This window comes from Gadus chalcogrammus, chromosome 18, assembly GCF_026213295.1.
Source record: "Gadus chalcogrammus isolate NIFS_2021 chromosome 18, NIFS_Gcha_1.0, whole genome shotgun sequence".
Classification (NCBI taxonomy): Eukaryota; Metazoa; Chordata; class Actinopteri; order Gadiformes; family Gadidae; genus Gadus; species Gadus chalcogrammus.
Window position 1 is genome coordinate 9041599 of NC_079429.1, and position 24124 is coordinate 9065722.

The 24124-nt window shown below is 45.4% G+C and overlaps 4 protein-coding genes across 7 annotated transcripts; 1 reads left to right on the forward strand and 3 right to left on the reverse strand.

The window, feature by feature from the left end:
• Window positions 1–1329: 1329 nt before the first annotated feature.
• Window positions 1330–16380, reverse strand: sec31b (SEC31 homolog B, COPII coat complex component). 2 transcript variants are annotated; one of them, XM_056576768.1, is made up of 27 exons: window positions 16191–16380; window positions 15398–15506; window positions 15057–15180; window positions 14605–14800; window positions 14246–14341; window positions 13485–13625; window positions 12622–12764; window positions 11979–12078; window positions 11493–11654; window positions 10912–11064; window positions 10387–10617; window positions 10065–10139; window positions 9866–9958; window positions 9619–9727; window positions 9216–9394; window positions 8644–8770; window positions 8380–8525; window positions 7810–7983; window positions 7004–7177; window positions 6452–6653; window positions 5933–6343; window positions 5735–5773; window positions 4791–4849; window positions 4385–4510; window positions 4054–4173; window positions 3537–3608; window positions 1330–3019 (listed from the first exon to the last, which is right to left on the reverse strand). In XM_056576768.1, the coding sequence occupies exons 2-27, from the start codon at window positions 15474–15476 to the stop codon at window positions 2840–2842; spliced, it is 3711 nt and encodes a 1236-aa protein (XP_056432743.1). In that variant the 5' UTR covers window positions 15477–15506; window positions 16191–16380; the 3' UTR covers window positions 1330–2839. The 2 variants fall into 2 exon arrangements, with proteins under 2 accessions (XP_056432743.1, XP_056432744.1); XM_056576769.1 differs by lacking the exon at window positions 5735–5773 and having other exon boundaries at window positions 1331–3019; window positions 16202–16380.
• An 88-nt stretch (window positions 16381–16468) lies between these two features.
• Window positions 16469–18543, reverse strand: ndufb8 (NADH:ubiquinone oxidoreductase subunit B8). The gene is made up of 5 exons (XM_056576771.1): window positions 18416–18543; window positions 18051–18177; window positions 17761–17860; window positions 17127–17282; window positions 16469–16636 (listed from the first exon to the last, which is right to left on the reverse strand). The coding sequence occupies exons 1-5, from the start codon at window positions 18504–18506 to the stop codon at window positions 16544–16546; spliced, it is 567 nt and encodes a 188-aa protein (XP_056432746.1). The 5' UTR covers window positions 18507–18543; the 3' UTR covers window positions 16469–16543.
• A 104-nt stretch (window positions 18544–18647) lies between these two features.
• Window positions 18648–20991, reverse strand: gpx9 (glutathione peroxidase 9). 3 transcript variants are annotated; one of them, XM_056576775.1, is made up of 5 exons: window positions 20927–20991; window positions 19945–20038; window positions 19569–19699; window positions 19339–19469; window positions 18648–19140 (listed from the first exon to the last, which is right to left on the reverse strand). In XM_056576775.1, exons 1-5 carry the CDS (start codon window positions 20960–20962, stop codon window positions 19116–19118), a joined length of 417 nt encoding a protein of 138 aa, XP_056432750.1. In that variant the 5' UTR covers window positions 20963–20991; the 3' UTR covers window positions 18648–19115. The 3 variants fall into 3 exon arrangements, with proteins under 3 accessions (XP_056432750.1, XP_056432748.1, XP_056432749.1); XM_056576773.1 differs by lacking the exon at window positions 20927–20991 and adding an exon at window positions 20144–20275 and having other exon boundaries at window positions 18661–19241; XM_056576774.1 differs by having other exon boundaries at window positions 18664–19241; window positions 20927–20989.
• Window positions 20686–23256, forward strand: fbxl15 (F-box and leucine-rich repeat protein 15). The gene is made up of 5 exons (XM_056576770.1): window positions 20686–20775; window positions 20959–21122; window positions 21433–21592; window positions 21690–22192; window positions 22895–23256. Exons 2-5 carry the CDS (start codon window positions 21088–21090, stop codon window positions 23082–23084), a joined length of 888 nt encoding a protein of 295 aa, XP_056432745.1. The 5' UTR covers window positions 20686–20775; window positions 20959–21087; the 3' UTR covers window positions 23085–23256.
• Window positions 23257–24124: the final 868 nt, after the last annotated feature.

The following is a 24124-nucleotide window of genomic DNA, read 5'->3' on the forward strand; positions in this document are numbered from 1 at the left end:
TTGGGAAATAACATGGCGCTTTTGAATGATCGTACATAACAAACTCTGTAGGTGGTGAAGAGGTAAAAGCTGTGTCGCGTTTTGACCTACACACTTTTTCCATTTAGTTTCCACTGCAGTTTTATGTTTTATGTTATATATTTTATGTTTTTTAGTTTTATGTCATGTTATTTCCCATAAACATTTGACAGAGGGAACCGGGAGCCTTGGAGGCGGGACATATTCTTCAGAGAGGGAGAACTGGGAGAAGAAGAACTGGCCACCGTGGAGGGAGCCACGCCCTGTGGCTGATGTGTGTGGAGGGGGGAGGGGGGAGCAAGGTGCCACTTGGCCTGGAGGAAGCCCAGGAACTAGGAGCTGGGGTTGAGCTGCGCCTGAGGGCTTTTTGGGGGGAGATCAAGATGGTGTGATGGTGGAGAACAGCATTCTAGGGGGATTTTGTTGGCTGCTAATGAGGGTGGTGTGATGTTGTGCGTCTTGTCTGGGATGGAGCTGCTCTATAGGGCCTCATTGCGTGCGTACACAACATTCCTACGAGCTGCTGAAAGACAACGGTTCGGATCCACGCGGACGCTGACAACCTTCTTTTCTTCTCTGCTTTTACAACTCTTCATCTGCTAAGGCTTGTTCTTTCAAACTACAATTAAATAGTCCTTCCCCAACCCCAAAACGTTGCTATCTTCTCCGCCCTCCTCGATCGCCCTACCCCCTAAAGTTAACGCCATTTTGTTAACTATCTTTTGAAAAAGATTGGTGAAATACGCTCATTTCCCCACCCACCTGCTGGCACAACCTGTCCTGTATCCCCCTCTTCATCCCCTACTCTAAGCCCCCCTCACAATCCTCTCTGCCAATGAGGTGCTTTCCTTGTTACTTTTCAACGCCCAACTGCTCTCTTGACCCGATGGCGAGGCTTAGAAACCCACCAGCTGTCCCCCATGGCAGCCTATTCAGGAAAAAATATATTAATAACTCATCTGGTCGGACTGGATCCTGCCACTTAAAAAAAAAGAAAAGAAAAAAAAGAAAGTTCTCTGTCACCTGTTTCTGTATTGTGGCACTTGTTGCCGTTTCCTAAGTTAATGGATTTCGGTTCTCTCATGATTCTTCTATTTTTTAGGTTGCATCTTCATGGTTGAATTGACTTAACGCTTTGTATAAAAGTGTGCAGAGTGTATTGGTTTTGACAGAATATATATTTGCATATACAACATCAAATATTTAGAATACCATTTCAAAGCATTCGTTTTCCTACTGTTCACTTTTCTGGTTTTTCACTTCAGATAGCAGTCAAGCAGTACATATTAACATACCGGTATTATTATATTGGATAAATAGTCGTACCCCCACCAAGGTAAGCCAACAGGAAATGTAGCATACAACATCCTAAGGGCGGGACTTGGCTGCAGTCTGCAATACACAGCCGCATTGCAGTTTGGCGCTGACGTTAAACGGTATATAATCGTAGTTCTAAGTAGTGTTTATAATAATTAGAACAGCCCAACTTAAAGCAATTTTTATCAAGTGTAATCGAAATCGACATAATAATACAAAAGGTTCCTGAGATCATTGGCATTCTGACATCTTAACTACTAGTAAATACTTTCTCAGACATTCCAGAACGGAAGCAAAGTCATCAAATTTGTCTGTTTTGAATTTATTTCTTTATTTTTAGTTTATTTGAAAAATACATAAAACCATAAAGCAACATGGATTGTAGAAATATCGGTGCAACCAAAATGAGCACTGAGGCACTTCAATGCCTTCTGTTGCAATAATATACACATTCTCTCCAGCTTTGTTGAACCGCCATCAAATGACAACACACCAGCCATTTTCCATACAGTTTGTCCTCTATTGCAGCACTCACTACGTTCATTTTTTTTCAGACAAATCAACCAATGGTTTTAAAACAAAAAATATAATCATTTTGTAATGGAGGGCAGCCTATAGGATACATTAGACAACGCAACAGACACTGCAAAAGCATTGGTTGAGGAAATTGATCAATTCAATAGAAAATGTATCTATGAACCAACATCGGTGAGCTGCCCGGTTCTCTCAGGAGCTGAAGGTACACAGGTGAAGACGGGCATGATCACGGACAGAGGTTTCCGAGGGAAATGCCTAAACTCTCACAAGCACAAAATGACAAAATTGAAGACAAAGAAACTAAACTATCCAGCGACTAGACCAACATTGTTTGAAATGACATTCTGTTCAGTGCTTTGGCCCAAGAATCATCAAATGGCACAACGCTTTAAGTGGGAGAGGCTAGGGTACTATGGTACATACAGTCATTATTTCAGGACATTCCTTCCAGGTCAAAGGGTCTGGATTTCTATGTGTTCGCGGTTCCGAGTGCTTTCTTCCGTCGGAGTGATGTCCTGTTTTATTTTAATCGTCTGTTTAAAACTTGAAGTGGCTAACGGGAACCTGAAATAAGAGGACTATTTCACTGTGCTGCGTGTCTAGCTACAGCATTAATCACAACGTCGGGGCATCTTTGCATTCTAAGTACATATTTACCAGCCGATTAAGTTACGACGACTAACCATTTTAAGGATTGAACCCCCGCCAAACAACGACCATTCATCTCAATGTAGAAATATGGACCACGGTTGCGACCTTACCTCATCTTTAAACTCTCGGCACATCCTTTACCCATTCTCCAAACAACCAAAAACCACATCCATCATGAGCACAAAAGAGAAGAAATAAATATTAATATATATATTTATATAACAAATACCATCTTTTAACACCCTCCCTTTTTCGGAGCGAGAGTGTGTGGGTGTGTCGGTGTCCCCCCCCCCCCGCGCCCAGCAGGCCGGGACGGTCAGACCCCCAGCTTGTTGGCGATGGTCATGACCACCTTGAGGATGGGCATGAAGGCGGAGATCTCGCTGAAGTTGCTGCTGCCCACCACCTGAGTGTGGACCTCCAGGCCGCGCGGGTAGTTCTGCCCCCCCACGCAGCGGCTGATCTCGTGCAGGCCGCCCAGGATGCTGGGGGAGAGCTGGGCCAGGGAGGGGGGGGGGGGGTATGAGAGAAAGTAAGCAACAACAGGGAGAAACATGGCAGCGGCGCCGGCATGATGAGGAGCGAGCGAGCGAGCCGTGGAATGGGAGAGACCTGCTGGTGTTTTACACTTGGAGCGAGCGTCTAACTGGGAACGACTGTGAATGAGAACCTAGGGGATGGGATAGTGTAACGGCAAGGGGTGTTCCGCCTGAAAAACACAAAAAGGTTTTGATCCCCAATGTCCGTAGTCTAATCTGTAGCTATCCAAGAAAAAGACCCGAAAGACCTTTCCTCCCGACTCCTTAATGACAAGGGTCTGAATCAGCTGCAGGTTACTTTGTATAAAAGTGTCTGCAGAATAGTTATGAATAAATATCAAAAGAAGTAACTCCAATAACTGGACACTCCAAGGTAGAATCAAGGGCAGAAATGGTATGTATTCAGTTGCATAAGTGCAACGTTTCAGGGTCATTGCCGGTGCGGTAGAACATGTGCTGCGTGTGACCTCTCACCGACTGCTCTCTCAGCTTGTCATACAGGTATCCCAGTCGCTTGGCCGCATCCTCCAGTTTCCTTTTGGTTTGCTGCCAAAAGAACAAAAGACATTGTTCTCATTAGACTCCAACAAAGCTCTCGAAAAGTCAACTCTCATGGGGCTTGTGTGCACAACATCCCTTCTCACTGGCCGTCTCCATTTTGGAAGCATAGGAGCTTTGAAATGTTGGGTAGGGTGTGTTGTAAGTAATGTTTCCAGGGTCATTGTTTCGTAATTAAATCATACAATTATTTAAAGGAAGACAATGTTGGAAACTGCCACAGCTTTTCTCATGCAAGACGTGGCAATAAAGTTTTTATAAGCCTAGATTATGCATATTGACTACATTTTGGACGTTACAGAACCCAAAACTCTCTCTCGATAATGTGGAGTATCTAGCATAGAGACCAAAGAAATCCCATGATGCATTCTGATGTACAAGCCCCATTGCCATTGGTCCAAACTGCTGTCTCTATAGGGGAGGCGGGGCTTACGGGGTCTGCGGCAGCCAGTTGGCATCGCTGCACCAGGCTGTCAAAGGTGCTCTTGAGGATCATGTGCTCGGCCGGGATCTCCCTTTGTTCCACTCGCTCGGCCGGCAGCTGCTGGAGGAGCTGTAGGAGGGTGGAGGAGGTACAATTGCTTCACTTTTTCACTACGTCATTTGTTTTGTTCAAACTTATTTTCCATCTTACTATCACTCCAGTTATTTATTTTTGTTTCATCTTATTCTGTTAAATTGACCTATAGATGTGATTCATCTGCTAATCAATTTAGACAGGGGAGATGTGGTGACAAGTCTCGGTATGGTTTTAGGACGCCCACCTGAACACTGGGCTCCTGTGGGGCCCCTGGAGGGACTTGGGCGTGGTCGTGGGGCTGACCAGCATCCCCTTGGAAGCCCATCACAGGGGCCGTGATGGGGGTCGGAGGAGTGTAGTTATCAGGGACCTTAGTGCGGGGAAAGAACAGTCAAGTCAAGTACATTTTATCCGTAGAGTCCTTAATGACAATTAGTCACAAAGGGCCTTACAAGCCATCTATTATAACAGCCCCCTGAACTCGAGCCCTAAAACTTTGATTGTTTGTGGTATTTTTATGTCAGACCACTAGGTAATATCCAGTTGAAATGATTTAAGTGTCAAAAAAGTGCTTTGCTGTGTCTACTTTCACACTTCATGGTGAACGCTCACACAGGGCACAGAAAGAATAAAATTACATGAACAAGTACCTTCTTCTTCCTGGGTCCACCGCGCACTGCAGGAGGGTCATTCCAGCCATCTTGACCCCCTAAAACGGAGCATGCTTACAGTTAGAAACAGTCTTGACCACGCTTCTTCCCCCCCCAAAAGAAAAAAAAAAGCCCCTTCATCCCATAGCCACAAACAAGCAGGAAAACATACATTTTCAGGCCAATAAAGGAAGCTTCTTAATGCAATTAAAAAGGAATCAAACAAATGAACGTAGCGCTAGGAAAAACTCGCCCAGGAAATAATGGAACTGCAAACGGGGTAAGCATTATCTCTTCATTCGTTCAACTGTCACTGAGCAGGCTTTGACGCGTGTGGTGTCTTTCACTGCCCTATTGTCCAACCAGTGACCATTTGCCCATCTGTGTTCCGACAAAAGGCAGCGCGACTCATTTCTAAAGCTCCTGAACAATACAGGCCACCTCAGGTTAGGGAAAGCTCATGCATGTGTCTCCGCTACCCAAATGTGCATTTTGGGACTCAGAAATTGTGAAAAGTGACCAGATTTCTTCAAATCAAATCTCTTTTAAGTAAATACTGAAATTCTTTCCATGGCATTTTCCTTATTTTGACTGGCGAGAGAAGAGTGGGAAGACATTAGTTATCCTGTTTCATAATCAAATGAACGTGACTTCTGACCTACATACGCAAATTAAACCTCTGACAATGGAAACACTGTTTTCCTAACGGTTACAAAAGTTCTGAATGCATCCCTACAGTTTGGATTCGCTCAGTCTGACGAAGCCCGTTACACTGCGTAAACCGGAAAATCTGCACTATATAATCACGGGGCCACTGCAAAATTAAACAGTGTGTTCCCGTTCCTCATGCCAGCACTCGTGTTCCTACATGCTATCGGGCTGTGGGAAGCAAGCACTCGTTACACACATCTCTACCAGCCCGCATCCACCTCTAACCCTGTCACCTTGATCACCAGACTGGGGACCCAGCCAAGGGAAGAACCCTGAAAGTAAAGGGCATCTCAATGAAAAGAATGACCCGCCAGGGGCACACATTAACCCACCCACCAGCGACCACTGTCAGGCTCAACAACACTGCATCATCACGCAGCATGTGGGCATGTCTGCCAAGTGTGTGGGGGGGGGGGGGGGGGGGGCGTTACCTGTAGGGGGAGGAGGAGGAGGAGCTTTGACTGCTGGAGAGAAGGGCCTCACAGCGGGGGCTCCGGGTCCCCCGGGCGGGTACCCGGGGCTGGGTGGGGGGTACGGGGCCCCGGCCATGGGTGGCGGAGGATGCCCCTGGCCGTGCCCGGGCCCGGGGGCGTACATGCTGGGGAAGTGCCCCTGGGAGTGAGCGCTGGGCATGGAGGAGGAGGGCATGAAGCCCATGGGCGGCAGGCCCGGGGTGGGCATGGAGCCTAGGCCCCCGGGAGCGGACGACGAGGACGGCAGCGGGGGGCCCGACAGGCCGGCGGCGGGCATGGAGGGCCCCGGCGGAGGGAAGGCGGGGCGCGGGGCCATGTGCATGGGCTGAGGCTGGAAGGGCTGGAAGGGCTGGTGGGCAGCGGGGAACCCTGAGGGGGAACGCACATCAGACCCCGGGAGAGGGAACGCATCACGGACCAGCGATCACACAACCAGAGACTAAACACACACGTGAATGAATGAACGCCGAGGCGAACCTGATCCTGGAGCGGGATGCTGGGGGTAGGACGGCCGCGTGGGGGCGGGCGGGCGTGGCGCGCTGGGCCTCATCATGTGGCCGCTGGGGGGCTGGCCGGGCACGGGGTTGGGGCCGGGGGCGTGGGGGGTGAACAGCGCCGGCATGGGGCGCTGCCCGCCCGGAACCATCTGATGGGCCGGGGGGACGGGCTGGTACTGGCTCTAGAGGGGCGAGGGCAGCACACAGGGGACGCGGAGGAGTCATTATAGTGAGGTCAGGGACAGACGAGGGAGGCAGAACACTTTTACACATCGTCTGGTGATAATATTGCCAATATTAATTGAGGTTATTGGTTACAAACATTTTTAAACAAACTTTAAGATTTCTAAAGATAATATGTATTGCCTCTAGATAATATTACTAAAATAATATTCTCGTTTTAATTTACCCTCATCAGCTTCATATCTAAAGCACAGACTCATGTATGTTTTCATATTTTAAATTCACATCATGAAGGAGACGATGATAATCATCAGCCTCATAATAATGAACTCCAGGCGCCCGCGGGTACCATGATCTGTGCGTTCTGCGCCGGGGCTTGGGGGGCGGGGGCCAGCTTGGCGGTGGCCACGCCCACTCTGCTGTAAGGGGCGGCGGCCCGGGCGGGGTCGGGGCCGGGCGCCGGGGCAGCGGGAGGCTCCGCCTGGGCGTGGAACAGCCGCTCCCTCAGCGACACCACCCCTGGCTGGGGGGACAAGAAGACACACAGGGCGCCATCAGCCAATCTCTCTCCGTACTGCGTGAGAGACCATGGCTGCGTTCCAAACCGCATACTTTTTCCTTTTATTTCGCACATACTGCATTACCATTAAGCACGTACTGTTGCACACAGTATGTATACAAACGGGACATTTAGCAGGTGATTTCACTGATAAGATCACCTGTAGGGCCAGCCATCGTATTCCACAGGCTCAGTCGTATCTCCTGAGGATTGGCAAGAATGCAAGCCATGCCTGCTATGCAAGCCTTGTTGCCTTGCATTCTGCGAAATGCATACTATCGGATGTAGTAGAACAGTCTGGTATTTTTGGCATACTGTATTTTCCAGACATACTAAATAGTATGGTAGTATGGGTATTGGAATGCAGGGTATGTTAGGTTTTATACACACTTTCACAAGGGGCCTCTTCGTAAGAAAAATACAGGTTTCGCTGATAACACCAATTATAGCCTGCTCCTTTAATGTACGCACGTACATTGACGTACAACATATAATAAGTGCGTACATTTCCTGCCAGGACGTACGACTTACAATGAGTGTGTATGAGGGGTGTGGGGACGCATCGAGACTAAAGACCAAAGCCCCGTTCCACTGACCTGATCGGAGTTGTCGGGCAGGTAGGTCATGGCGGTGGCCAGGCTGCCCTCGGCCGCCAGGAGGCCGGCGTAGCAGGTGAGCTTCTCGGCCAGGGTGGGGCTCTGCAGGGGCACCTCGCTGTTGCGCAGGCGCTCGATGGACTTGCGCAGGATCATCACCTTCTCCACCAGATCCTGCATCATTCAGGGGATACGGCTTTTAGCCTAAGGCTCAGAACTTCAGCCATGTATATGATTAGCCATTTGGGGGATGCTTTTGACCAAAGCCTCCTCATATGACATTGGCCCCGGCCGATTGATTCATCACGCATGCTGTTTGGCGTTTAATAGTTTGCACATGGTTTGTGGCAGTTTGACATCGTCTAGCTTAATTCGGAGGACCTAGACGCAATGTCATTGTATTAATCTCTGTTATAACAGTATTGTGATCGTGAGTAAGCCTATCAGTCAGTAGAACAACAGAAGAAGAAGCGATTGTAGTTATTTGTTAGAACAACAGAAGAAGAAGCTATTGCATTCATTTGCTTTGTGTATCAAACATATGAAGAAGGGGCGTTTGATTCGCCGTACCTCCAGGACGAGTGGGGAGGAGCAGTCCCTCTGCGCGGCCCAGCACTCCACCAGCTTCTCCAGGTTCCCAGAGCAGATGTAGCAGAGGCAGGCCTGCAGGGAGCGCTTCTCCGTCCCCTCCGTCTCCAGACGCCCGCCGAGCGTGTCTGATGGGTTTACGTGAACGTACAGGGAAGGTGTTAAACGCAAAGAGACACACGAGGAGGAATCAAGGAAACTTGGTGAACTTGGTGCTCTGTACTTCAAATCACATGACAAGCTTACCACACAGGGGGGCAAACTCCTCAGGGTGGGCGTAGGTCAGCAGAGCGGCCAGAGCTTCCTTCCAGTTGTCCAGCTCACAGCTCTGCACAATGTCCCTCCAGTTCTGGGTGACCACCGACGAGATGAGCTGCAGTGGGGGGGAAAGGTCAGTGTCTCGGTAGCTCCTGAAAGGACAGCAACGCTAGCTAGTGTTGGGGAGAATAAGAAGTGAGTGTTGATTGATGGATGGATTGTTTGTAGCATATTCATTTTTGCTACACGTTTTTTAAATCCTATACGACTTGTGGAAATACTTAAATGCCAAATGATAAAATATACAGCCTAACCTAAGACCTGGGGCACCGGTCCTGACAAGTTATTCTGTCGTTTCCTACTGCAAGGCGTAAACCATGAATGGGGGGACATCATTCTTAAATATTGAGCATGAAGACCATGCATATGAGGGGCTATGACCAGAGACACTATACACAGACACTGCATTGGCCATTGGATCGCACGTTGACGTATCGCAGCAACAGGCTGATGGGGCGTGCATGGCACTATTAGCAATGGCTGTGGCTTGGTGGCCTCACCATGGAGATGCTGTTCTTCTGCGTGTCCAGGTATCTCTGCTGGGTCTTCTTCAGCAGCTCCTCCCCGCCGCTGATGGACAGCAGGATGGCCTCGGCGTAGCGGCCGTCGTTCAGACACAGGTCCACCGCGCCCTCGAAGTTCCCCACCAGCAGCGCCTGGCTGATCAGCCCGTCAGTGTCTGAGAGGGGGAGGAGTGGTGAGCCAGGGGGAGGAAGAGGAGGAAACAGCAATGAAAGACAGACAGACAGACAGACAGACAGAATGAAACAAACAAAGAAAGAGAAAAAAGAGAGAGATGGTCAAAGATAAAGCCCAAACCAAGAGGGAAAAAGAAAGAAGAATGAAACAAAGTCAGAGAGAAGGAAAGGAAAACAAAGAAAGAAGGGAAGCCATTGTACTCACCAGATGAAATTGGGATCTGGAAGCTGGGTTTGTCCTGAGGGATCTGGCTGAAGAAGTCTGTGGGCGACGTGGAGCCGGTGTCGGATACAGCGCCGGCTTCATCCGCCCTCTGGAGAAACAACCGTCGACGTTCACATTACATCACACTGTTGAGTCTTCAGAGGCCGGCTGAGGTGGAGGGACTCGGCTTAAAGCAGGGGACAACAGCGGGACGCATACCAGACTTCATGCATGGTGGGCTACATACCTCCGTGGAGAGCAGCTGCATCTTTTCAGCCAAATCCTTAGGGTCCACTCCGTGTCCATTGGGCTGGAAGTTCTTCCCCAGGCATTTTGAAATCTTCAAACATAGTCAAACGTTGATAGTTAACGTTAACACCGATTAAAAGTTCTGCATCGATTATGAAGATCAATATGAACACAAAACCCCAAAAACGTCTTCCTACCTTTCGCTCCAATTCATCTTTGCTAAAGCCCAGAAGTCTCAAGAATTTAACACGAGCCTCGTCTTCAAAGTTCACCTGTGCATTTCAAAAGGACGAAACACACAAAAATTCACCCATCTTGTTAGAAGACTGTATTACGACCTATAAGTTGAAATACACTTACAACTTGCAACGCATTGCATCACACTGTAATAAAAAGTAACACATTGTAATGCACTGCGACACATTGTAACACTAATACAGTAACAGATTGTAACACACTGTACTACATGGTAGTACATAGTAACACACTGTAACACATTGTACTGCATAGGAGGCCCACCATGAGGAACTTCCAGATGTCCTGCTCGGCGTCGCAGGGGGCGCTCTGGATCTTGGCCTGGCAGTAGTGGACGAAGGTCCCGGCCTGCAGGGCCGCCTGCAGCTCCCGGCTGCGCTGCAGGAACTCTGTCTCCGTGGTCACCTGGCTCACGAACACCTGCCGCGGGACGGGCTGCGGGCTCTGGGCCGGGGCCGGCGGAGGGTTCTCGAAGGTCACCAGCTTACCGCCGAACTGGAGGGAAAGACACGGGGGGGGGGGTCCAACGTTAACACCCAGAGACCCAGCCAATGGCGGATGGATTTGAACATTTTGCAGGTGCAACCATTAAGGATGACCTATTATAACAACTGCTGGGCTGTTAAGAGTTTTCCACTCCGGCAACACAAAACCAAATCCTTCAAGTACATTTTCGACCCTGCGACAGAGACTTGCAGACGGGGAATCAAGAGGAGCATCTTCATTTAGATTCAGGGGTGGTGACGAAGGGTAAGAAGGGGCGAAGCAGGGGCGTGGCGGGGCACTCACCGCGAAAGACGCCCCCACCGGCCTCCGCACCCACTTGGGAGGCTTCTTGAGCGGGGGGACGATGGTGGTCTGGGCCGTGGGCTGGGGCACCTGTAGGGGAGGGAGGGTCTGGCCCATGCCGAAGGGATCCATGTTGTCGAACGAGGAGGAGATCTGGAGGAGGTCAACGCCCACAAACACATTCAACATATATACATTAAGGACGTCCATAGAACTGGTGGCTAGGCTGTGGAGCCTCCGGAATGGTTCAGTCTACGTTCGCCCGCCATATGTCTGCAGCACGCTTTAGGTTTCCTTGATCAAGATGCCTTATCCCTAAATACCCTATTTTTACGTATTTGTGTAGCCTTTGATCACCCACTCACCCGACCCCCACAAAGAGCAAAGACAAACTGATGCATAGCAAAGTCGTAATCCTTAATTAATCACTCAGTGTTGATCATCATCACTATTGCCGGTTAACACATCCTTTAATTCCCCTGTAGAGTATGTTGTCCACGTAGATAAAGAGGAGACAGCAGAAGGAGGAGGAGGAGGAGGAGGAGGAGGAGGAGGAGGAGGAGGAGGAAGGAGGAGGATACCTTATCCACAGAGCTCTGCTGCTGGCCTTCCAGGCTTCCGCCCATCACAGAGTAGACGCTGATCTTGCCGTCGAAGGATGCGGTGGAGAGCAGCGCCGGGTTCCTGGGACACCACTGGACATCGAAGCACCACTGGTTGATGGTGGGCAGCTCGTAGATGACCTGGAGCCAGAGAGGGGCGTTAGGGCTCACAGTGATATTAGTAATGATATAAATGTAGCAGAGAGAGGGGGGCTGCAAAAGCAGTTGGCATGCCTCTGTTGGAAGAAACAGACAGATGGAGCAGTTTGAAATTGATGATTAATTAGTAGATAAACATGCTGAACTCCAACCGGCTTTGCGTGACACATGCATCCCTCACACATGTGAACGCTTGCTTATAGCTAAGCCCATAGGCTCAGAGCAATAAAACCCTAATTATCATGAGCTTGAGGAAAAATATTGCATGGCATGGATGGATGCTTCGGCGTGCTAGCTCCCGCCCACCTCTCCTGTGTTTGGGTTCCAGCACAGGATACGGTTGTCCTTTGCGCTGCTCAGCAAGAGTTCTGGGTCAGCCTGGCTCCATGAAATGGACAGGATTCCCCTTATAAAAACACACATTGCATGATAGGATCAGGTAATATCTGTGTGAAGTGTTAGTACAATGATGCACAATAACAACACAAATGACTGTTGATGAATTAACTGTTTAACCACCATTAAGAGTGTGTGTCTAGAACGTTTTACCAATAATAAAAACACATTATCTATGGAACACAAAGTCTAGTTACTAGTGAACTGGTAGGCCAAATAGAGCTAGTTTGTAGAGGTACTGTGATACACAATTAAATAAGAGATATTTAACAGGCAGGGAAATGTTATATTTTAGAACTAAAATCACTGTCAAGAAGAAGGTGAGAAGAAATCCAATTATAACTTCATTTCACATCAGTCTGTTGCATGCCACATCACAATGCATATTCTGGTCAACATCTTTACTGTACTGACAGTGATATATTGTTGTTTCTCTTTCTTCTGACAAATGTACTTACTGCAAGTCAATTTGTATAAAAGCGTCTGCTAAATGTCCTAAATGTATATGTAAATGCCCTTCAGTGGTCGGCACGGCAACATGCTAAAGAGCTACCTCGTGTGGTTCTCCAGGACTTTGAGAGGGGAGGTAGCGAAACGCAGGTCCCACATCTGGATGACAGGCATGCGGTCGTCTTCCGAGGCCAGGACCAATTGGGTGGCCACCTCAGGGTGCCACAGCATTCCTGAACAGTGCATCTGTAGCAACCACACAACACACAAGACGAACAATGTTGGATAAAAACACCTACAACCATTTGCCTGTCACAGAATCGACTTAATGGTGCAGTGTGTAGGATTAGTGGCATCTAGCGTTGAGGTTGATGGAGTATCTGCCAATCCTACACACACAGCTTTAAAAAGGTACTATGAGTAAGAATCATAAATTCATTCTCACTACTGGCCCCTTTGGCTGGTACGTGAACTGCAGCCTGCTCAAACTCGTGCATTCATAGTACTGCAGTGCAGCTCAGTGGATTCAGATAATAATAATCATAAAATAATGATGGTTATAATCCTTCATAAAATTAAAAAATGTAAAGTTATGAACAAACAGAAATTTGTGCCATTATTTGTATTTAGATTTAGTCACTTCCTTCCTTTTCCCAGGCAAAACCAGCCTGGTTCAGATATAATAAAAATCAGCCCACAGCCTGGTCTCCGCAATGGACGGAGTCGGGGAAGGTCAAATTTGTTAAAATAACTGACAGATTATTATTATTTGGGGTAATTGGAATAGAAAAGCATCTAGTAATTCCACATTAGATGCACATTACTATATAAAAAAACACAATTATTCTATTATACCCAAATGTTTGACGTAATGTAGCTTTAAGTGGGTATTTGACTATGATCAAACACTAACATCAGGTCAGTGTTTGTATAAAAAACAAGAGACATTTGCATTTTACCACACACCCTGTTGCTGTGGTCGCTGATCTTTATGATAGGCTCATTCTTTCGCAGGTCCCAGACAACGGCTTTCCCACTGGGGTTGGCAGAGGCCAGGATGTGTTGCACCTGCCTGTTCCATGAGACAACGCTGATGTCTTCCGCAGGCTGGAGACGTGAGAGAAGACGGGATGAGATTTATGCATGGGGGCCTGAGAAATATGCAAGACTGATTAACTGTATATATATAATATATATATTGGATTTGTGTGTATTTGGAAAGGTAACTATACTTATTTGTGTATATTTACATTTTTTTCCAGATCTTTTGAATCCTCAATTGCCAATACTACTGAATCTTAAATCAGAAATATACACAGCAAATCCAAACGCATGCACTCAAAAGAAAAATTCAGCAGTAATAATCTAACCACATTTTTTTCTCACCAAATCAATTCCACAGTTTCAAAGATAACCCCATGAAATCAATCCTATATTAAACATTGGCTTATACCACATTACTTATTCTTTAAATTAATTCAGCTTTTTGCTGGACAACACCACTCAAAAGTTGAGATTAGTAAGGCATTAGCATTCTCCAACAAACCAAGATCACCATCACACCACAAACAAACAATTGTTCAAACAAACAAAACTAAGAGACCAGCATTCTTACCTCTATAAGCTACAAGGAAAACAGAGAACAACAGCTTAACTTTAAGCCTTGTTGAGGATGTTCTGAACTTTATTTATAACGTCAGCAGCCTCAGGTCCTAATGTATAATCACCTGGGACTTGGCTCCGGGCGTCATAGGATTGTTGAAGTTGTTCAGATCCCATATGTAGATCTCTGAATCGTTTGCCCCCGACGCCAGGAGATTACTCTGAAGGAGAGATGTGTTTAGAGATACCTGTATAATGAACTGCGTATGATACAGAGCCATGACAGCCCGCCAAGGGTCAGCCGAGAGCCAGCCAGCCCTCTTCTTGACCAAAACCTCCAGAATAACCAAAGCTACTATTCTACAACTAATATTATTATTATTATGGTGAGAAAGCCCCAAGATGGCGGCTTGGAATGTGTGCAACATCACTTGAAACCTTCCTATAGAAGACAAGAGTACAAGGCCCCGGCCAGCATCATTACCTGAAAGGGGTTGAAGTCCAGTGCTCGCACTGGGCCCGTGTGCTTGTCCGATTGTCCTACTACGGCGTCTGCTGCAGATCCTAGTATGGCTTCCACGTTATAGACCGTTATTGCACCGTTTTCACTGCCACTGACCAGTCTTCCTCCAGTACCATCTGCTCCCAATCCAAAATTCACCCATACGATACTATGCAGCCTAAAGAACACAGAAGTATTTGATATCCTTTAATCTCCATTCATAACAACTGTACGTTACTGCCACAGGCCAACAGTCAATATTTTGATTCAAACTATGCCTATTTAAGATAATTCTGTTGCACAATTGCCACATTGCATTTTTACCACTCTCATGCTTGTATGATCGATGTGCATGGAACAAATATAACTACTTGACAAGTTTGAGTCTATGTGCACATATTGCTTGTGTCTATGCTCCAAATACTGTAGTTCACCTGTTTGTGGTTGGCAAGGAACCCTTTAGCTTCATGTCTAGTGAGGGATCAGCAAAATCCATCTCAAATATCTCAAGGGCTGCAGTGGTGTTGAAAGAGGCATCAAGCTGCTGTGCTGATGTACCTGTAAATGAACCAAAAACATTAAAATAAAAATAAAAAATATAAAAAAATGCTGCCTTCAAACGAATCAACTATTACGCATAAGACACATAATATATTAGGCACTACAAACTCTGAATACAAAAACACCAGCTATGATATATTTCTGTATAAACGGTACAGTGATAGTTTATAGTGAATTAAATGTAACATTTAGGGAAACAAGACAAGTTAATTACCTAGGGCCAGGTAGATGGGATGATGCGAAGCAGGGCTCCAAGCCTGGTGGGCGGTCCTCTGGATCTCCTTCAGCCTCATCTTCCTCTTCAGGCGAGCACTTCCTATTCCCTGTATTGTGAAACAGAAACCAGTTAACGAATGGAACTTATTCCGTCGACATACATTAGCTAGGAATATGATTTATACTAATATTCATGTTTTGCCTTGATATAAATGGATCTGATACACCTTTAAATGCAATGAGTTGGTCTCCATCATTATACACACGGGCATGAAATAGCTAATAATCAATCGACTGTTAACATGATGTATTAGCTTGCTGCCAGGTCCTTTATAATCGCCATCTATGATAAATATGCTGCGATATAATCGACTCGAAGGAGTATTTAACGTGGCCTTGGGTGAACAGTAGCGACACTTCATTCACAGATAAGCTGGACACATCTCCCTTCATGTAGCACTGTTAGCTCACGTATGACTACTGAGGTTAGTCGAAATAAGAAAAATAACGACTGAACATTTTTACCCAAAGATGTCAACCATTGCAAGGTTTTAAACCTCAGCAGACACTCATTCTAATCTCGCTCTGGTGGCGATCAGAAAGATAGCTGATAGTTTAAACTTTGACAGTCGGTTAGCTCCAGACTTTGAGCAGACCTACTGCTAGCTAGCAGGAAATGAATGTAACCAATCCATCCCCTTGATATATCTACGTATAACCCCTTGCAAATCAGAATTGGAGGCTCGATATTAACAATGTACTCACTCAAGACTTTTAAACAATGTACTCACTCAAGACTTACTTGCAGTTATGGCACCCTGATCACCAGAAAATGTACAAAGCTAGCTTGGATAGGCAAAAATGCTAGCGGCTTAGCCACTGACATCCACCCAATTATTTGCCGTGTTGTCACTTCGCTACGGTGGCCGACATGGGTAAAACAATTCGCCAATACTTGGTTGAATCCAAAAGGTCATGAACACGTAGTTGATGTGAGTGGAAATACTTCTGGTTTTGTCAGAACGTAAAAGTAAACAGGCTGCCTCTTTTATAATTATTATTCAAACATGTAACACAAAAAGATACAATGTTTAAGATTTTTAATGGAAGAAATTGTACATATACACACGAAGGTCTTCAATTATTATATTTCATAATTCTTGACTTCTTCTGGTTCCACATCAGGGCTGCCACCCCTCTCTAGGTGCAGGTTGTTGTAGGGGAATTGTTTGGGTCCCTGAAAGATAGAAGATTGCAATACGAAAGAGTTAATAATAATAATAATAATAAAGACGATTTTCTGACAAAACATGGAAAAAATGGCTTTGGTGCTGATTAAGCCTATAAATACGAGACTAATGTGCATGGTTTATGGTCAGATTCGCTCAGAAACATCAGTATATTTGAAGGTATACCCACTGGGGGGAAACTCAAGTGTCTTTGACACTTTCAGTTTATCAAGTAAGTCAGATGAAGTGACTGAATTCCATTAAAAAGTATATATATTGTACAAATATGCTTCATGATGAACCAAAAAATATGTTTCTGGTGCATACTTTTAATTGCATTGCTGAACCAAAAACAAATGTTCAGCTTAACAAAAGCTCCCTCTGCCCCCTTTCTTCCCTACCATACGTCCATAATATTAAAAGCCAGGAAATAACACAATATATTATGGCATGCGTGGGTATGGTAAAGGAACATGGAATGATTTCAACTGTACTTACGACTGGTTGGTAAGCTGGGAATTTGTCCCCAAGGTAGAACATGAACAGCATGAATCCAACAAACCCGAAGAGCTGTTTGCACATTGTTGACCAGGGAACCACAGTGGGAGAGGTGTCAACGCGGTTCCTGATGAACATGTCAAAGTCCCAGTGCATCTGCAAATGATCCAGAACAAAAAAAATTAGATTAATGCATGTAAAGGTTACATTAACTCTCAAGCTATCAACAGACACTATGCTTATACTATCCAAATTACAGTTCAGTAACACATTGACACAGTCCACAGTATGTCAGAATTCATTTTGGCATAATAAAATAAAGCCAAACAAGGTTGTTGTTCAATTGTGAAATTCCATGTATATGGAGGATACCAAAAACGGGACAACCCTATTTAACAATTAAGGCGAGGATCTGATATTGTCCAGTTATTTAAATGACTATTACACTTTATGGATGAGTCTAACATAATTCCAGCCATATAAGCTTAAACAATTTAGGTGTCAAACTAACATGAGGACTACCTCCAACAAATTCCGTCAAAAATGATTCTGACCCAACACGACTGCTAGGCCCAGTAAGAAACATAACCATTACTGGTTGAACTTGAACAGCAATACATTTTACAAGTCTTACAGGCTCGTTCCAGTTCCTCCTCAGGTCAGGATGGTCCCATTGATACGCCGGGTCTCTATCTTGCTGAGATCTATCTGGCAACTGAGGATAGTCGCCGTATCTACAGAGACATACAAACTAACGTTAGATTAGTTGCAACAATCTCAACAATTCATTCATCCTCATGTTAAGTGATGTCGTTCAGAAAGGTACCGAATACACGTTAAAAACACAATAGCCACATTATAGTCCAAAACCGATTATAGAAGGCCAATGCAAACACGTCTGTGATTAAAACTTTAAAGACGTACCCCTCGCCATTGTCAGCTATTGCTTTATAGTCCTCAACCCTAATGTTGTATTTCTTAGCTGCAGCGGCAATCTCCTCGGGACTTTTGGGGAATGCTCCAGGTAGCATATCCTTCGAAACTCCAGAGGCTGAAAACCACAATTAAATCGTTGTTATTTACAAAGACTATAAGATGACAACTAAACCAATGGGTTGGATCCATCTTGTTATATCTGACAGTAAAACGTTACTGGGTTTGTATTGCTAGCGCTAGCTTCTGATAGCCCGTCAAGGTTATGTTGACATCGGGGCAAGTGCTTCAAAATGCAAGTAAATTATTAAGGTATACTGCTCCGATGTTGATGGGAAAATAATTCAATATCTCACCTGATCTACATGCCGGCAGCAGCCCTGAAATAGCAGATATTTTCCCTTTTGAAAGGGTCCGGACCCACCGCTGAAAGCCAACACCAGCCATTTTTTGACACTGGCTGCTTTGCGATACAAACGAAACGCGCATGTGCGTGTGAATCTATGGGTCGCGAAAAGGGGCAGATGGTCCTACGAAAAGCAAAGGTAACGTGCTGAATATAATTATAAAGAATATAAAATATTCTTTATTAACTGTCGGTCCATAATTCAAACAGAAGAAATGCCGAGTAATGCACAAGAGTTGTGGTGAAGAATAATGCTTGTTGTGTTTGAAGCACTACATTTTTCAAAAGTTGTTATATCAGAAATCGGTTAGGCCTATATTATGCATTCGCACATGTGAATTTAGAACAAAATGTATACAACTTCTCAGTTAATGCTAGGAAACAAATCAAAGTAGAAATTGTGTAAACGATCTGATTTCCTAAAATTGTCAATGAGGATACAAACAACATAGATGCATAAAGGTTATTTATTCATGTACTATTTTAGCACATAGGTTATTTATGTTTGATTTACAACATGGCTGTATTGAGAGCCGATAAACAAATTCAACACCAATGGTCCAAGGGAAGCAGTCCTCAGAGTGAATGCACTAAATCTCTGAGTCAGGCTCACCCTCCCCATCAGATCCAGCCCAGGTGCATGTCTGCATTTACAGAGGGATCGTCACTCTACCACTGATGTTGAACACACATTTTGGGAAAATTAAGACATTTATTACTATAGTAGTTCAGCAATATCTCTTTCCACCGTTGAAACAGGACAGTGAAGTTCATAACTGAAAGAGAAAACAACCAAGGCTGTCTATATGTATTTTGAATAGTATTTGTGCTCAACCACATTATTTTGAAATCTGAATATTAACTTATTCTTACCGTCTGAATGGCACACCATCTGCAGTGATTAGAAACCTTTCAAAATTCCATCGAATGTCATTGACTCTGATAGGTGACCAGTAGAATTTCTTTATGTCTCCAATAACAGGGTTTACAAAAGGCAAAGAGTCCTGCAGGGATTAATAGACGTTAGACTTGACAGAGTAGATATTCAATATTTTGTTTCCATATATGGGGCATTAGGGATAAGCCAATAAACTGCCCATTACCTTGAGATAGGTGAACAGTGGCTCTTCGCTTAACCCATTCACCTCTACCTTCCCAAACACAGGGAACTTGGGTATGAATCCCCCTCCTGGTCGCACATACTTAAGAATATTTAGTGTTTCACTGTTCACCTCTGCAGCATAAAGAAAACATACAAAATGCTAAATAAAACAGGATGTAAAGAAAGAACAAGACAAAATAACGTGAAATATTGTGAGACAGTATTCTACACACAGTAGTCATTTCAAGCCATATGGTTTTCCTCTTTCAAACCGTTAGAAGATGCCGTTTCAAGAATAATGAGTGTTCCACGGCGTTTTTCCAAGACATACTATTAATATTTATAGTGGAATAGTGGAAGCCTTAACGTTGCCTTGCCTGGCGACTGGAGACCAAATTGGTTACAGCAGAACCCTAGAACAGTGAAGTGGAGGCCCCCGAACATATCCATCAGTGCATTCAGTCGGTGGTGCTGTTGAAGAGGAAAAAGTAGCAGCAACGCCAATTTTGTTATTAACAAGACATGCACAAACACACATTTATGTATCGTGTTATGATTGTATCTATCAAGTATTACCTCCTCTATTGTCGAGCCTCAGAAAGTGGCCAGGTTGACAATCAGAAGCACCTTACCCCTGTATTTACTGAGTGGTACAGATTGGCCATCAAGGCTTTCTGCCATAAAATCATAGATGGATTTATCACACATGTTGGTTCTTGAGCTTGTGCGGCTCGTTGTGGGGGAGAAAGTTTGCCACCCTGTTTGCTCACCTTCTTCACTGAAAGACAACTCTTAGGTCAGCAGTTTGTCAGCATGGTTGACTCCATTATTCCCCAACGCAGAAGGGAACTACTGACATTATGCTCAATTGTTCTTCTACACATAGGCCACATGACTGCCTAAACACACACCCGTACGCAGGCTCCCAGGAACCATGCGCGCACACACACACACACACACACACACACACACACACACACACACACACACACACACACACACACACACACACACACACACACACACACACACACACACACACACACACACGTTAAATGTATTAAATTAATTCATTAACCACAGCCTCAACCTTTATCGAATTGCAGTTAGTTGTTTAATAGTACAACACTGTATTCATTCTTTTAGTCCAAACAAAGTCACTTTTCAAAGAATATACCATCAGAGGTGCAGAGGTAAAAGGAGTTCAGGTAGGCCTATAGTAAATTGGGATAGGACACCTCGGTAAACTCTATGTGATGCTTAAGTAAAATATTGTACGTCTTATCTGTTACCTGTAAGTCATATCTGTTACCTGTAAATTTGTATTGCTATTATGTGCGCTGTTTTTATAGTCATTACCATGATTGAAATGTCACATTCCATTCTTCCAGACATCCAATGAATAACGTATTCAAACCCGGAAATCAACGGAACCCCGTTTCTAGTCTGATCGCGAGATTTAGCCGGGTGTGTACCAGCCGAATGAGTACCTATTCAGTAGTGCTTATACATATCCCTACATGCTCAACATGGATGAAGATGCGTTGGAGTTAAAGTATGTGCGTTTTGTAAATAATTCTTAAAATACATTATTTCAAAGCAAATGTCACAACCTGAGAGCTGGGCTAGCTGTTCTGCTAGTATTAGCTTTCAGCCACCAGCCATCCAACCAATAGACTGGCATGCAACGATGCACAACGGGACATGCAGAAACCTTCCTACTCACTCAATGTGAATCACACACAATGCATTGTTTACGATCGACATTATTCCACTTCCTATGAAAATAGGTTGGATATATCTTTGTGAAATATGATATAAGCATTGTTCTTTGCTCCAGTCTTCATTTTACTTTTCTTTTGCAGATGTCATATTTTGGACTTGCCCTGGGAGGATGTATTAGTTCCACACATTTTATGCCATTTACCATTGCGACACATTGCAAGCCTCCAAAGAGTGAGCAAGCAGTTCCAAGCTCTCATTCAGGTGTACCTTGCCAACTGCCGGAATTTCGATCTGTCACAGGTAGGTCACGCGGTGATGTCAAACGATCCATGTAGTGTCCTCGATTGTATCAGTGTAATTAAAACATTAAAACCGTGTCTTGTTATAACGTCTACAGATTGGCACATGCATTCCCAAGGAGGCGTTTTGTAGCATGTTGAGGGACAACAAAGTTCTCCAGAACCTGTCACTTCATAACTGTGCAGAGTGGGTGACGGACAAAGAGCTGCTGCCAGTCATCGGCCAAAACCAGCACCTGCTAAGAGTGGACATGAGGGGCTGCGTGCGGCTCACCCGCCATTCCCTGGTGGCGGTGTCCCTGAGTTGTGTGCAGCTCCAGCACCTGGTTCTGGCGCACTGCGAGTGGGTGGACAGCCTGTCCCTACGCAGCCTGGCCGACCACTGCGGGGGGCTCCAGTCCATCGACCTCACCGCCTGTCGCCAGCTCAAGGACGAGGCCATCTGCTACCTCGCCAAGAAGTGTCTGCGGCTGAGGTCTCTGTCGGTGGCCGTCAACGCCAACATCACCGATGAGTCTGTGGAGGAAGTCGCCAAGCACTGCAGGAGTCTGGAACAGCTGGACCTGACGGGCTGCCTGCGGGTGGGGAACCAGTCCATCAGGTAGGACTCGTAATGCACACACAGAACTTTTCTTCTTAAGGTTGGTATCCAGCTCTCTGCAGACTCGGAATGACACAAACCGTAATTGTACTAGGCAGGGCCAGGATCGATTGCCGAAAGAGTTTCTATTTTTTCTCTATGGTCAAAAGTTTTTTTGGGGAATTTTATATACATTATTAATATGCAAAGAATATTACCGTATCAAGACAAGAATGGGCACATTAGCTAGGAATAACATGATAATAACCAACAATAAAACTGACAACACAACGAAAGCTTCTGGCACTAAGGCCTCCTTGCTGCAAAGTCTGTACTGTGTATCGATCATGTCTACTTTTTTTTCATATCCAGAAATCGATTCCAATCCTAGAGGTTGGATTCCCTCCATCGCCATCGTAGGACAAACGCAGTTGTCGCTCATATCACTACTGATTTGCTTGCTACTTTTATGTACCTTGGCACATGGTCCATGGTCCACGTATGTGGTTCCTTCACTCGTTTGGTCTTCTACCCGTGCGCCCGCACATTAAAGCATCCGACCCATTAGCAGTGTTATGAATTGAGACCTGTTTTTAACCTACAATGATGCCTTTGCGAAAAGGGGACTATTCAGGACTTGATACACATTCACTTTGTTCTCTGCCCCTGACTCTTACATAACCATGCCCACTGTGTTTTGCGTTGGGGTTCGGGTCCTTACAGGACCGTGGCGGAGTACTGTCCAAAGCTGCAGTCCCTCAAGGTGAACCACTGCCACAACGTGACCGAGTCCACTCTGAACCCGCTGCGCAAGAGGAACGTGGAGATCGACGTGGAGCCTCCTCTGCAGCGGGCCCTGGTGCTGCTGCAGGACGTGGTGGGCTTCTCCCCGTTCATCAACCTGCAGATATAGTCCGTAAGAGAGCCACGTGTAAAGGCTTAGGCCCAATCCCATTTCTACCCCTTACCCCTTCCCCTTCCCCCTCCACCTTGTTTTGAAGGGGTAAGGGGAAGGGGTAAGGGGTAGAATGGATTGGGCCTTAGGCCAAATCCCATTTCTACCCCTTACCCTTACCCCTTCAAAAAAAGGGGGAAGGGGAAGGGGTAAGGGGTAGAAATGGGATTGGGCCCAATCCCATTTCTACCCTTTACGCCTTCCCCTTCCCCCTTCCCCTTAACCCTTCAAAACATGGGGGAGGGGTTAGGGGAAGGGATAAGGGGTAGAAATGGGTCTGGGCCTTAGTTATGGTTCCACGTCAATGCAACGCAAGAGGGTTTACGGATCCTCCTTACGTCCAGACGCAGAAACATGAACCTGTTTTGTTTCTTGGGCTGGTTTTAGTGAGTGGACCAATCACGGCCCTTGCTGCTGCGTCGCCTCCACAGAAGGTTAACATTTTTTGGGGGCGCACGTCAGGCCCTTACGGTGGACGCAAGGACGTAAGGGGATCTGTAAACCCCATTGCGTGGCGGCGACGTGGAACCACACCTGAGCCTTAACGTTTAAAAAAGAAAATACTTTCTCAAAGAAAAGTGTCGCTAAATGTCTTAAAAAATATATGTAATAAGAGCTTCTTTTGGTCCCTATTGTTGACTGCAATATATCCAAATGCCTTTATAAACATATTTATGTGTCCAAGTATTATCCACACACATTCTCATTATGTTTTTTTATACAATGCGATAACCGTGTTAGATAATTGTGTTAAATGATCAGTAGAAAGTAACCTTGTCTCCTCATCGGTTACCTCGGTCTAACTGCAACTTGAAAAGATATATCCTTTTTTTTTATGTTAAAGAAATGCAAATATTTAATGATAACAAATGTGTACCTTATCTGGGGAAAATGTTCACCTTATGTGGGGAAAATGTTCAAACTTTTATTGCAATTGTATGTAAAATGGCATTGAGAATATTTCTGCACCTAAGAAATAGAAAGCCATGCACTTTTCA